Source organism: Apis cerana, linkage group LG12 (genome assembly GCF_029169275.1).
Source record: "Apis cerana isolate GH-2021 linkage group LG12, AcerK_1.0, whole genome shotgun sequence".
Lineage (NCBI taxonomy): Eukaryota > Metazoa > Arthropoda > Insecta > Hymenoptera > Apidae > Apis > Apis cerana.
This window is the reverse complement of record NC_083863.1, coordinates 10,275,676-10,290,930: the sequence shown is the minus strand read 5'-3', so window position 1 is coordinate 10,290,930 and position 15,255 is coordinate 10,275,676. Positions and strand designations below refer to the sequence as shown.

At 35.3% G+C, this 15,255-nt stretch overlaps 1 protein-coding gene across 6 annotated transcripts in view; it reads left to right on the top strand.

Moving 5' to 3' along the window:
• The window catches only part of LOC107995720 (alkaline phosphatase-like), a 185,718-nt gene that overhangs the window by 129,867 nt on the left and 40,596 nt on the right, over window positions 1–15,255 (top strand). For all 6 annotated transcript variants that reach the window (XM_062083145.1, XM_062083143.1, XM_062083147.1 and 3 more), the window contains exons 5-7: window positions 3,336–3,543; window positions 4,272–4,412; window positions 11,028–11,222. In XM_062083145.1, the coding sequence (XP_061939129.1) occupies window positions 3,336–3,543; window positions 4,272–4,412; window positions 11,028–11,222 (544 nt within the window). The remainder of the gene's footprint in view (window positions 1–3,335; window positions 3,544–4,271; window positions 4,413–11,027; window positions 11,223–15,255) is intronic.

Here is a 15,255-nt window from a genome sequence, read left to right as displayed (position 1 = left end):
AACCGTAAACCGTCCGATATTGAAAGTTGGCCAAACATGTACTTGCCATGAATAATTCAACGTGCGCGCTTAATAAGGTATTTAATGTATCCTTGCATCCCGGGTAAAAGTGTCCGTTTATTTAGAAAAATATAATCGGATCGAACTTTTCCCTTGATCGAAAGATACAAATTATCGGATCGTTATATATTTATTTAAACTATCGATCCACGATTATTTCATTTTTTCTCGTTGATACGATTTTTCTTCTTCTTCTTCTTCGTAAACAAGTTACATAATCAAGATTACGAATTGAATCGTCGTTGAAAAATTAAATTATAATCTCTTGTCATTTTTCGAAAGAAGTAAATGATATAGATAAAATACGGAAGGTTACATTATATCGAGTAACTCGATTTAAAATTCATGATATCTCTGGTCGAATCGTACGAATCGTCCCGATTTCGCGTATTCGTTTGTCGGCGCGCGAAAATATTCGACGGAGGGAGAAGAAACGTTAAAAATGCCGGGGATTAAAGAGAGGAGGAAAGAGATTTAGGGAAAGCAACAACCCGACCCTTCCATTCCGCGATTTATCGGCGACGTTTTACACGCCGCATCGATCCCATGGAACGAACGAGTCGAATTGCGTTCAAATTCATCTCTCTACTGGAAAAATAGGTTTCGTAAATCGTGAAATGCACCACTCGTATAATTTGTATCACGTTGGAATACGATGACGAAAAGATCTTTAATCTGTCCGTTCGAATTTGAAAATAATATGACAAAGTAACGATTCCAAGGAACGTACGCTCTGCGCCGTTGAATTTCGCGAAGACGAGCGGGGATATTTAATTGTTCAAGATTTCAGAAGTCTCCAGAAGGTTTCCAACAACTGCGAGCTTAATCCCATTGCGAGGAATATATGATTCGTGTGCAAATTATGCCAGTTCTCAAATCAAGTAGTTTTATACTCGGACTATGTTTATCGCGTTAAGAATTTACCTTCTTCTCTTCTCTAATCGCATTTCCACAAGCTGCACATCGAGTTTCTAATCCCATTTCGAGGATTTCACGCGCGTCCATGTAAACTCGAGGATCTCGAGAATTTGAGAAAATTTAGTTTTCCTCGTCACGCAATCATTATCACGTTTTCGCAAGATTGTACAGAGACGCTTCGAAGCGTCGCTTCTCCAGTCGAGAATCGAACAAAACTTTGTTCATCGAAACGATCTTAAATAAGACGGCTCCCTTTTCTTTATGCAAAATCAATTTCTAAAAATCTTTTTCGTATCCTTCTTCGAATCCCCGAAATCCTCTCGAACGAGAGACGATCTTCACTTGGAATCGAACTGAATACGAACTTGACTCTCTCTCCTGGCGAAACTTCGTCTTGAAATCGTGATAACGTGTCCCGCGAATCTGAGCTTTCGATCGAAAGAGGAAGGAGAAGATGGCGAGAAAATGGCGACGATCGAAAGAATCGGCGGTTCGATCGACGGGAAGTAAGGATAGGCGAATCGTGGACGATGTTTTTGTGGCGACGTAAATGGTTGAAAAAAGTTGGTTCGAGAGATCAGAGCTTTTATACGGAACTTCTATGCAAAACTTTCCGTTCTCGTTGAAGTCTGCTTAGTCGGAGAGCTCTCGAGAGAGTTTGTTCTGGTCGGACAGAAGGGGAATTAAAAGACCGCGGGGATGACTTTTCCAATGAATTCCACGAATTATTAGGAAAATCGGAAGTAAAATTTACCTCGCGCGAAATATTTCGAACGCGATATTTTTGGTGACGAGCAAAATTTTGAAAATTCAATATTTATTCCGTGTTAATTAAACAGTTTCGAAATGATATATTATAATAAAGTTAAATTTCGATGTTCCATCGGGTTAATTAACATCCGCGTAATTTTAATTGTTTATCCGGGAAAATAGAATTTCGATCAACCTTTTAGTTTTCCAAATCATACCGGGAGTAATTAACATTTCAAATCGTTCACGGAAAACGAAACGCAACAATTTCTTGTTAATTATTTATTTGAATTTAACGTATATACCTTGCGTCGAAATATGTGCATTTTAATTTAATTATAAAAATAAACTTGAACGAGTCGTAAAAAGTGGGGAAAGCACGGTAAATTATGAATATAAATCGAAATTCTTAGGAAAATACGAAATCATCTCGGTTCGATCGGCCAAAAGATAAGAATATTTTACAACGAACGAGAAATATTTTTATTCGATTGAATTCATTTTCAATATCGATAAATAATACGAGGAACTATTCAATTCAAAACAATATGATGTTCTGAAAAAAAAAAAACAAAAAAAAAAAACAAAAATATCGCATAACATACGTGTCTTTCATTGGCGATATTAAAATATAAAAAGCGTGCAATGTAGGTCGCGTGCTCGTAATCCTTTTTATATGTGACTTTCTGTTCCAAGCTATCCGTGAAACAAAAATAAAAAATAAAGGAAGAAAAAAAAAAAAAAGAGCCGTAATCACCGAAATGGAAAATTTTACGGATGAACGAGAAGACTATTCCTTTTCGGTTGACTTTGAAATTCTACAAAATTGCTTTTGGGATCACGTTCTCTGATGGAACACAAACACGCGCGTCCAAAGATACGGAACGTACGAAAATAAAAGGTTCGAAAATGAAAATCGTGGTTCGACCGATGTTAATCTCGTTAAATTTAAATTCAAATCCGATTATTGAAGGAAATCCGACGCGAGTTGTAACGCAAGCGATCACGACGATTAGACCGCTGATTTTTGCGAAACGTGTTCCAATATTCATGCGCTAATATACTCGACACGTTATAATTACATCACCCCGTATATCACGGTGATTGTTAATAATCATTCAAAATCTCAAAAGATTTTATTTTCCTAATCTATTAACGAATAAAAAAAACTAAATATCGTTGAAATTATTTTTTATTTTATACTTATAATAATAATTCAATCGACTTGTAAAGATATTGTTAAAAAAGTAGAATAGGATAAGTGGTCACAATGTTTAAGATGCGGAAGATATGAATGAGAAGTGAATCAATGATCTGTACCTTTGAAGAATCTTTTTTCAAGAGAAAGGATGGAAATAATAAACGTATCGAAATAAATGCGTTTTAAAGAGTAAGATGAATTATGAGATACGTTTATTTTTGAAAGAATATTGCCAGCGATCATCGCATTAATTATATATCGAAAGCTTTAAATTAGCTTAAATAAATAATATTCGTTTAATTTAAATTAATTACAAATTGACAAGTTTTCACAAGTGATATCTTAATAAAAAAAAAGAGAAATATTTGGGATAAAGTATATGCTAATGACTCATGATCGATCGTAGGTGATACTCGGCGGAGGTAGACGTCATTTCGTGCCGAAAGTGACCCAGGATCCGGAAGAGCCGGATAAGGAAGGAAGACGATTGGACGGAAGGAACCTGATCGAAGAATGGTCGAGGAACCATCGGTTGCGGAACGTGGCCGCGAAATACGTGGCTAACAAGGAGCAGTTCGAGAGCGTCGATCCACGAAAAGTGAACCATCTGTTGGGTAACGAATGAAAATATGTTTCTACGTTTTCTACATTTCCTACAGAAGGAGAGGAAAAAGCGATTTATCAAATCGAAAAATCGTTTTATTCTCAATATTGAAAAGTGATAGTTTTCGTTACGATGAAACGGTTCGTTTTAAAAAAATACAATTCGATTAAAGTTTCCTTCTTCCAATATTTGATATTACTCATTTCATATCGTTCAGCCACAGAAAGTTGTGTACGATGAAAGTTTTTACCATCCAATTACGAATTGAAATACGAAAAAAAAAAAAAAACAATAGAGATTGTTCAGGAATAATTAAGACTATCGTGCATTGTATCTTTAGATAATTATCGATGTTGCACGATTAATGGTTCGATGTAGTTAGCTGTTAGTTAGTCCGCCCTAATTATGAACGGCGTAACGTTTGAATACGAGATTACACTTGGCCTATTGATCAGAACTGTTGATTCCCTCCCAAGATTGTCTACTAAGCAAATTATGGGCCGACGATTAATAATCGCGCGAAACGCGTTTTTGTTGAGAAATGAAAATAGAGAAAAACATTTCGCTTGCATTCACCTTATTAAAACTGACTTATAATAATTATTCCAAATAAGAAATTAACATAAAGCGAAATAGGAATTGTATTAAATTTCGAAATTCGTTCACGAAGGGGGACGAATCGAGAAAAATTTTAGTGCAATAGGAAATCGGTGATTTCATATTGTTCAATCATTCCAGGGTTGTTCTCCTATTCCCATATGGACTTCGACGTTGATCGAAACACGAACGGAAGCGGTGACCCGTCACTGGCCGAAATGACGATAAAGGCGCTTCGTATACTGGCCAAAAATCCCGAAGGATATTTCCTTTTCGTGGAAGGTACGTAGGTACGAACAAAAGGGACCTCGAACTTCACGGAGATGTATTATTCCAATGTTTCACCGAATAGTTCCTTTGTGGAACCGTGCGTTTATAGGACAAAGAAAAAGAAATTGTTCTCTTTATTCCGAACATTGAGTTCGGAAGACGATGAATTGAAAAGAATGAAAGCGTAATGGCACGATATAATTCCTTTCCATTAGGAATCTCGTTTGTTTTACGATACTTTTTTCAAATAGTTCGTTTTCTTTTTTTTTCTACAATTAAAGGGAAATATGTTACGTGCCCGTTGTTTCCAATGGAATTAAAATTACTAAAAATTCCAAGAATTCGCGTACGACTTATCTCGTTAGAATTCAATAATCGGCGCAACATAATTGAAATTCCTCGATGGCGAAATACGATTGAGCTAATACTCTCTCTCTCTTGAGAGAGAGAGGGAGGAGAGATAAAGAGAGAGAGAGAGAGAGAGGAGTATTCCTTTTGAGAATAGGGAAACGCGAGTTCCCTGCACGAAGATTGAGTCAGCGTTCTATACTTTATCGAGTTTATAGGTTTCCGCCCCTGGTAACCGGTATGTACATCTCACGTTCTTTCGTAGTTGGGAAAAACGTTTTCTCGACTTGTACGAAGATACACTTTTTTTCTTCCACCCCTCTCCGCCCCACCCGAGTCCCGAAGAGACCGCTGAGCCAGCCATTTTCGTGACCGTGGACTCTTTCGCCGTGTATTTTCGTCGTTCGCAGATGGAATAATAATTGCCTCTTTACCAGTTCTCACCGGTTCTACGTTAAAATAAAATTATAATTTCCTTCCGAAAGCAGGAAAATGTAGATAAGGGAAAGAAAGAAAAAAAAATGGGAAGAAAATTTGCGAGCGGAGTGGGATTTTCAGCGAAACTGTATTTGAAAGAAAGAAATATGAATATCTGAAAGTTGAAAGAGTAATCTTGAAATAATAAGTTGTGCATTTAAAAATTCGTCTCAATGATTTTCATTGTTTCTTTATTCATAGCGTGGCGATTGAACATAATGATAATAATCGATTCTTGATCTTAAATGTGATTCACTCATATGGTATTAAACGATTGATCCTATTGTATTTAGAAATGTAAATTAAGCGCGGGATTAAAATTATCTATTTTTAGATAATACATTTTATCGCGATTCATCATGAAATTGCACTATCGTGCACGATAGTGTTCCTCCTTCAAACTTCATTCGAGAATTGCTTCCGTTTCTGGAATTCAACATCGGTTGCCTTGTAGTAGATACCGAAATCTGGATCCAAAGTTTCCTATCGTGACAACTGTTGCTGCCTGTTGGCAGTTGTGGACGAGTTTTGGCACGATATTATGGAATTAGACAGTGGTTCGGAAATAATAACAAATACAAAAAGTATATAAATATTGGCAAAATTCTATACAAAAATTCTACTCGTCGATCATAAAAATATTCCTCTTCTCCAATTGTTTACAAAAATATATGTAAAAATATTTTTATAATAATTATCGAGTCAAACAAACAAAAATCATGATCGTTTATCAAACAAAAGTGATTCGTAACGTTTTTCGAATTGTTGTTACGTATTTTGAAATTCCAGCCATTCGTCATCCGTCCTGAGCTTTCATACTATGATAGATAAGAACAACTCTGCAGATTTATATTCGTAAATAACCAAAGAAATGCGAATATTTCACCTTATAACATTTTCGACAATAATTTATTCATTAAATAATAATTATAAATTAAACACTAGGTATAAAATATAATTCTGTATTATTTAATTTCATCGGTAAATAATTGATAAAACAGTTTTGTTATTGTCAAAACTGTTTCGTCAGATTTTTACCATTTTTTTCGTCCCCTTTTTTTATTTTTTGCCCAAATTGCAGCCATCGAGCTTCTAGAGCCAACTTTTATTTCGCGATTACGGCGGAGTCCACATGGAAATTCTGAACAATCCGTATAAACGAGAAAAGGGGAGAAATTTAGTTTTTTCTCGTTGAGAATTTGTCTAATTTTATGTTGGATAAAAATAAGCATCTCCGGGAAAATTGTGCCAGCTTGGACAACCGGTATTCAAGCGAGTGGTCAGTTCGTACAAAAAGAAAAAAAAGAAGAAGAAGAAGAAGAAGAAAATAAGAAAAATCTAATTTAGAATTAATTTCGTTTATTCTGTTATTTCTGTCGTGTTAAGAGTCTATTTTCGTCAATATATTTAAAAAAGTCGAGAGGAAATTATTCGGTGGATAAAGAATCACAAGCATGGAAATTAAGGAGAAACGATTAAAAAGAATGTTCATTTGCATCTGCATATTTTTTCGATTTTAATTAGATTGGACGATTTCTAGAAGAAATCTTTTTTAATTATCTTATTTTTCGAAACGCGTGAAATAATTATATTTTTCAAAAAATAAAATATTCAGATGGACGAGGATTAATGGATACGATCGTCGATATAAATCGATGTATTAGAACGAGTTGTCGGTCACATTGGTCATAGATTGCTCAGATTAAAATTCTAAAATTCGCACAGGAAGGAAGGAAGGAGCAGCGACATTAGTTCGAATAAGCACGTTCATTACGGAGCATTCTGCGAATCTCTTCTCGAGATCTTAATTCTATAGGGTTCTTAAATACTGGAATTTAATTCAAATGCAAATTAGGTCGTTTCTTTATTCTTTGACTAATTGCAAATAATGCTATTTCGAATTTATCAGTCAGTGAAATCATATCTATTTGAAACGAAAGATTAATTCAATATCTGTTTTATTCTCTATTCACGAATTTTCATGTATAATATAATTTTAATCCAATCGGATTTTGAAATTTTTTGATATAAATTTTCTCGTGAAAAATATTAATCTACTTTGAAGGATTTTCATAACGTAGATGTGTATATACGTATATATAAAGTAATTTAATTGCTAATAAAATATCGAATAAAAAGTATTCGGTAAGATTTTAGTAAAATAACTTTTTCAAATAGCTTTGTTCTATTCAATAACAGTATTGGTGACCAATAGTAGAATTTCACGTTGCTGTCGTGTTTCAAATACCAGCGAAAACCAATTAAAAGTACCGAATCTCTATTTCTAAACAAAAGCGCAATAATACTTTTTATACAATGAAAAAAATTCTGTTATCCAATGTATTTATGAAAACAAAACGAGAAAATTCATACATGTTTTTGTAAATTGCTAGAAATCAAATAAATGAAAAATAATGCGATATTATTTCGAATTTATCCTTGTTGCACCTTAAATTTTCATTTTTCCGATTATTACAAACAACGAATTTCATTTGCTACAAAATGCGCACTACTATCATTTAATTTCATTATGAGCGTATTAAAACTTTTCATCACGGGCTGTGCACGTATAATCGATGAAATTAAATTCGCAGTGGAATGCTGTGGAAATGAAAAATAAAAATTTTTCGCGTTTTTTTAATCTCTCGAAATAATTTTTGTTGGCAGTTGGATATTATATTATAATATAAGTTTCAATCCCAAAAGAATCGTTAACGTAATATTTTCAAAATCAGTTTTTCCGGTCCATTAATTTTTTTTTTATTTCAAATCAATAATACCGTAAAGCGTTTCATTCTATAGAAATGTTTAATAATAAATTTGTTATATAAATTACAATTCGTGCCTTAATACGCATATTCGTTGTACGCGCATACATATATTATCTATCTAATATTTTATATCTTAGACGAAAACAGAAATGATGTATAATTTTATGAAATATATTAAAAAATATACATATATAGATATCTTTTTTTTACGAAACATTTTCATTTTTAAGACGATTCATTTAATGTATTTTGCAATCTTGGATTGCAGAGAATACGTTCAAAATAATACGAAACATTGAAACGGTGAGATCAACGATTGAATATTTGTGGAAATATCCAGGTAGAAATATCGTTTTACTCGGTGGAGTTATTCGGTAGACGTAGTTGTTCGTGTTTTATTGCAACTGGTGATTTATTGGAACAACGTTTGCTGCAATAAACAGAAGCAAAAATATTTCACGGATAACAATCGATGTAGTTATATAATTATTCATTGATACGAAACGATATTCTTTCAACGTACAGTTATACGTACAGTTATATAATATTGTTAATTGAAGAAATTATAGTGAAAATTACTAAGAAATGAATATATTCTCTAATTAAAATACAATATAAATATATCTTTTATTACTTTTTGTATTATTTTGAATATAATTATTCAACGTAAAAATAATACGAATAGATTAAATTAATATTCAATACTGTATCGAATGATATATTAGTAATTAACACATATATTAGTAATTAACTCCGATCCTGCAATTATTTCCACTAACGTAGAGAAAAGCTGAATCACATGATGCATACTATGCAGAGACACGATGTAGTGTGAATACTCATATTGAAATTCTATGATTCTATTATAACGCATGGATTGCTAAATTTGATACAATTTCGATAGTAATGTGCAACTGTAATAATGTCACACTGAAATAAGGCTAAATTTGACGCAATAGTTTCCGAAATAATTATATCTAAATCGTAAATGTTCGTAGAACATAAGATATGCATCATCGATTTATATATATATAATAAATGTTATATATAGACTGTGTAATTATCAAAATCTTTAAACATCAAGTATTTCATAGACAAGAAAAATTCACAGACAATTATCAAATATATGCATAAAAATTCTCTTTCGAATGTAATTTCATTGATTATCTCAATTGTTTTTAATCGAAAAATAAGCTTACCTCAATTCCTGCTACGAAATACATGCCATCGATATATTAATTTTCTTCGCTGCGTCACTCACACGATCTTCTTTATTTCGTTCGATCTTTTTCATATCGTAAATGTTCTTCATCGTTCGAAACAGTATATATTTACAATATATTATATCACACATTTATATCACACAATATTTATATTGCACAAACAACACGTTTATTCACAACTTCCGCGTAATGTGATCGAGACAGAATTAATGTTCGACCGTAAAACCGGATCATTGCAGTTAGCCACGGCGCCGTCTGGCTGAGCCAAGTGATACCGAATACTACTAAACCTTTTAGCGTGATACTCTAAGGTCGAATTCCTGTTCCGTTTCATCCCCAATTGCTTCGATTCGTCCTGAAACTGACTCGATTCCACGCTTTCGATCCAATTTCCGCCATCTTGCATATATGCTCACCTTCACTATTCACTATAGCGCCACCACGTATATCGAATATCGATTCGGCCATTTTGGATCGTTTCTAAGTGACGCGTTCAACTTCAAGTTGAACTTTCAGTAATCTATTCCAGAGTCAGCGTCGTGTCGTTTGCTAGCTCGATAATTGAATCTGGAATTCTTGTGGATCCTTCTGAATAATTAGCGTTAACTACAATGGCCATGGTGTTTTACCAAACGCGAATTCGACGGTAATGCTGATGATGCTCGTTTCCTGCCTCTGTAATTTCATCGTCGTTTTCGTTTCTTTTCTCGGTTTTCATTATAAAGTGGTGACAAAGTGAATAAAAGAAAACAAATGAATTTTCTGGAATTATTAAACGTGAATTTCATAATAATCCAACGACATAGAAAATTTTTAAAGTGATTTTTCTCAACTCGCTATCATTTAAAATTTGAATCATTATAAATCATTAAATATTTGAACATTTTTCTTATATTTTCAAAATGTGATATTTCAAAAAATAAAGGAATACGTATTTAATAATAAGATTAGATAAGATATGCTTTCATTTTATAACTTCATATAGTATTTGTGATATTCATAATTTTTATTAAATGTAGCAAGAGAAATAAATTATAAATATATTTATAATTATATACGAAAAATAACATAATCCTCGTTTGGATTAAAATTTACTTTTTATGATATCTTTAATATTCTTTAGTATAATATATTCTTTAGTATATATCAAAGTGTTTAATATTAGGAATATATATTTATCTTTCTATTTATAACACCTGCACCTAGATGCTTTTAGAAAGTTAAAAGTTTATTCAAAAGTATACTTAAAAAATATTAAAGTCGTTAATACGATTACAGGATAGCTTCCTACGAAGTGACAATATTGGTTTTAAAGTTACTCGCGTCGAGAGTTTTTCAAAGTGCATCTAAAGTTGATTCTGAACTGAATAAAACTTGTTGGTTAGGTACTTCAGTGAAAAGGTGTTTTATATCATATGGTTGAGTATTTCTTTAATTCGAGAATCTTTTTCAATCAAAATTTACGCTTTAAATAATATTTACAAGTTATGAAATTCATATCAGTGATATTGCGTACGATAAACAATTTCGTGACGATGTTTTTATCAACAAGATAAATGTTTCGAGATAAATATACAAAATTCTTCGTGACGAAAAGAATCAACAATTTTCATTTTCACAAAATTTTATTCCAATCATTTTCAAATTATTCCATGTATCTTTTTCGACGATATCTTTCTTTTATCGACATTACAAAATAAAATTTCTCGTTTACATCTGTCAATTTGTTTATTACAATCGGCCTCTGTACTAATTTCTCTCTGTCAGACGTATGATTAAACGGGAAAGGTCCATTTGTCTATCTCCAGGTGGCAGAATCGATCACGCGCATCACTATAACAATGCTTATCGAGCGTTGGACGAAACATTGGCTCTGGAGGAAGCTGTGAGGGCGGTGATGAAGGAAGTGGACTTGTCAGAGACGCTTCTCGTCGTGACGGCGGATCACTCGCATGTACTCACGCTTGGTGGTTTAGCAACGCATCGTGGGAATCCTATATTTGGTAAGTGAAACGTGATAAGTCATTGTCCAATAATTCCATGATCCATAGAGGCAACTAAAATGATTCATCACCCGCCTTAATTCCGATAATTCCGAACAAAATTTCTAACATTGGAAAATTACTTTTCGAAATTAATTTATTGCCTCGAATAATTATTAAAATTCACTTATTACTATATTTAATTTTACCTCTGTATAAAATACGGCGATGGAACGGATTTATTATTTCCTCGAGATTCCGTGCAGAAAAGATAATATGGGTTTTCATATTCACCGATACGATGCAATTTCTATGAACAATTCCATAGGTTCGGAGTATCATCCTTGGAAATATCTGAATGAAACGTAAGGATCGTGCCTAGCACGAATAACCTTACCATCCCTTCGATATTACGCTCCCTTATTAACCTCGTTATTTCTTTGATTTCGTTCCATCGGTGCAACAGAGTACGCGAAGGAGGGAAAAACGGAAGCAAGCATGATTCGTGCTAGCCGGAGACACAAAGTTCGCGAACTTTTCGACCAAAAACCGTCAATGTAATTGACATTTTTCCCATATTTCCGTCTACTTTTTTACCTCAACGTCGACGAAAACGAGCAACAAAAATTCTGGTTCCCGATATTAAATTCAAGAGAAGAGGCTTTACGTTTCCCGATAAAATTCCCTCGACATCATCCACAATAATCCATACGACTAAATGTCATCTGGTTATATTAAAAATCGTCTGACTGTGATTCCATTTGTTCATTCGAATAGACAGTTGAAATATCGAAAATATTGATTCCTGTTTCCCGTATCGTATGATCATCGTACGAATCAACGGAATATCGTATTGTTTCGTTGATTAGCATCCGAAGAAGGTAAATAAAATTCAATTTGATCGAAGGATCCGGCAACAAAAAGTACAAATGTTCAATCTGTGATTAAGTTAAATTGCGAAATGCAGAGAGCATTACTCCGGTTGAATTTCTTATACGACTTCATCAACCTCATTCACGGATCGACTTATGATCCAGAATCGAATCAGAAAGATGGAAATTATTATCGGTGATTCCGTCGACGATTTAATTTTCCTTCCAACCTGCTTCTCCGATTCGAGAATGAACATCCCGCATTCATTTTCCTTATTTTTCTTCCTTGTTAGTCTCTTGATCGTTAAACGACCCGATATAAAGACCCTTCGCAAACTCTTAATTTTACGATAAATCTTCTTACTTGCTTTTGTAATCCCGTAGTCAGAGAGTCAAATTTCGAGCAGATCGTTTCGCGTAATTCGAAAATTTTATCGGCACAAAATTTTACACGAACCCATCGAGCGCTCTCAATTTTTTCAAACGCCATTCTCGAATATTCTTTCGATCACACGGATCGAGGCAATAATTCAATTACGAATCGATTGAACGAATATCTTGTAAAAATTAAATTGTTACACAATTATACAATTTCACGAATGATGTAGTTAATACTGGTATATATTTTTAATCATAGATTGTCGAAACGAATTTTTCTATTTTGGAAAATTTTCTTCGAGTGAAATTTCGATCTTTCGATCTTGAATGGATAATCTCGCGAAAAGTAAAGTAAAAGAATGATAAATGATTTTCCGACGGTGCGCCGATGAACGAATCTCCGAATAAAACCCCGATCACGACGCTAAATCACTCGATCGAAAGATAAAGATCGGATCGATAGATGAGAAGAATTTCGTTGCAGAGGAGACAATCGGTCGCCAATAATGCTATTCAAAACTGCGCGTTTCTAGTCGGGAAGAAAAGGATCGGACGAGATGAGAAAAGGAGAAAAAAAGAGAGAAGATACGGAGCGTTATATATAACCGGCGTGTGGATTGAAAGGGCAGAGGAGATGCGAGTGGAAAAGGACATTGGAAGGGTGTGAACGGCGGATGGGCTGCATCGATGGTCGTCCGCGTTGCATTTTTCGACTATTGATCATTCGAAACTTTTCGACGCGATGCGATTCGGAAAAGTCGAGCGGGGAAAAGTCAGAGAAACAAGAGACTGTCGTTCATCAATGTCCCCTCTGAATGCATAATACAAGCACGTTGGATTTACAACCATTCCCATTTCGAATGGGAACGCTCGGGAAAAAGTGTATTTAACGGTGAGTGACGAGTTTCTGTTTCATCCCTCTGATCCCGCTCCTCTCCGGATCAGAATTCGTGCGCGCATTCGGTATTCAAGCCGCGAAAAGGCGGGGAGATCGGGAGGTCAATAATTTACCCGGCTTCGTCTCTGTCGATCGCGTTCGGCCGGGCGGAATGAGCAGAAAGGGTCGCATGGCGATCCAATACCAGGTAAGTGATTCGGTACACCGTTTTATATACCCTCCAGACACTTCTTCATCACGCGTGGAAGGGATGGAAGGGCCTTCCAATTCCAAGATCCCCGTTTCAATACGATCCAATCTTCTTGGACAAGCCCGCGCGAGGGGTATCGAGCCGTTTGTCCGATGCTTAAATCGAATCGCGGCGAGAAATGCAAAGGATAGTTTTTTCTTTCTTTCCTTCTTTCTTTTTTTGTGGCTGCTGCGTGAGTCGTTCCAATCCCCCGTCGATCTCATTTCGATCCTCACGATCCGTCCACGGCTGGTGCGGGTTCTGTTGTTCGAAATAAAACGCGAAACGATTTTGACCCTTTTCTCGGAAATTTGTATACGGCCACGAGGATGGCCACTTTTCGTTATTCCCTCGCGGTGCGTTCGTATATTACATCCAACGTCGTAGTTTCGTTTTTCCTTCCTTCGAAGAAAAATACGGGAAAATTGTAAATCGTTACGTGGCAGACTTATATAACTGTATAATATTTTCAACCCTATGGTTTTCAAATATCTATACGGATTATATTCTTGGTGGTTTTGCTCGAAAGTATATATATATATATATATATCAAGAAGCCCGTTGTTACGCATCATTTCTCCAAGGAAGCGTTATTTATCAAGAATCCACGTTATATGATATGCGCATATTATTCGGAAAATTTAAAATTCAATTCCGTAATTACATCTCTTCCAACCAACTGCTACCGATACGGGCCACGGGCGTAAAGTATTACGAGAAAAATTCAGTAAAAACGTAGCAAGGAGCAAAATACGCAGTCATTAAGAGGGTTTATTCCCGTAAGGCGGTGCGTGTAATTGACAAATGAATTAAAACGTTGGAGAAAATGCTGGAAACATTCCAGAAAGAACTCTTGGATCTTTTCCAACCTACATACACGTACACGAAAAACACGCTGTAAAACGACCGCCTCGCGTATTCTACATCCCACCTCGCATTCGAACTTGCAAAATAGGTGACGTGAGTCATCCCTTCCACCGTTTCTTTTTATATCCTCGTTAAACCATATCTCTCTCTCTCTCTCCCTCGTGGGATCAATCTCCACCAACCAATCGCTGTACGTACTTACGCCCCCCCCGCATTAATTATTAATTTCACGCGGCCCTCGCGACAATTCGAAACCTCGACGAGATTTCAGACAAGTCAAAAAAGTGTATCCGCGGGCCTTGCTCAGCGCAAGAATCGAGCGGGAATTGGAGCGGTCGAGGCGGGACGCGCGGAACGTGCGAGGAATGTTGGATAGAACGTTGCGGGATTTTGCATTTAGAAGTGGGGACGATAGGGCGCGGTTAAAAATATGAAAGTGGGGGGAGGTGGGAGGAATTTCGAGGAATTGGTGTAAACACCGCGTGATTCCTGCGTTATTTCATTCGCCGAGGAAACTCCATATACCAGCACGGCGTTATCGGTTTTATTCCTCGTTCGAGTCGCGTTCTCTGCGCCCTGAATTCTCCTCTATCGGAATTTCAGATAGAACGAAGGGAACGGTCAGCTTATTGTAATTAATCACAAGGGAAGATTTATCACAACCGCTAATTTTCCAATTTTCTAATTTCCTTTTTCGCCTTATTCCGGGCGGATGACACGGTTCTGCCGAGAGAAATTCGTAAGCGCGCGTTTCTTCGATACGAGAATGCAAGAAATGATCGTTTGTCAGCGGGAAGAAGCGCGTTCATC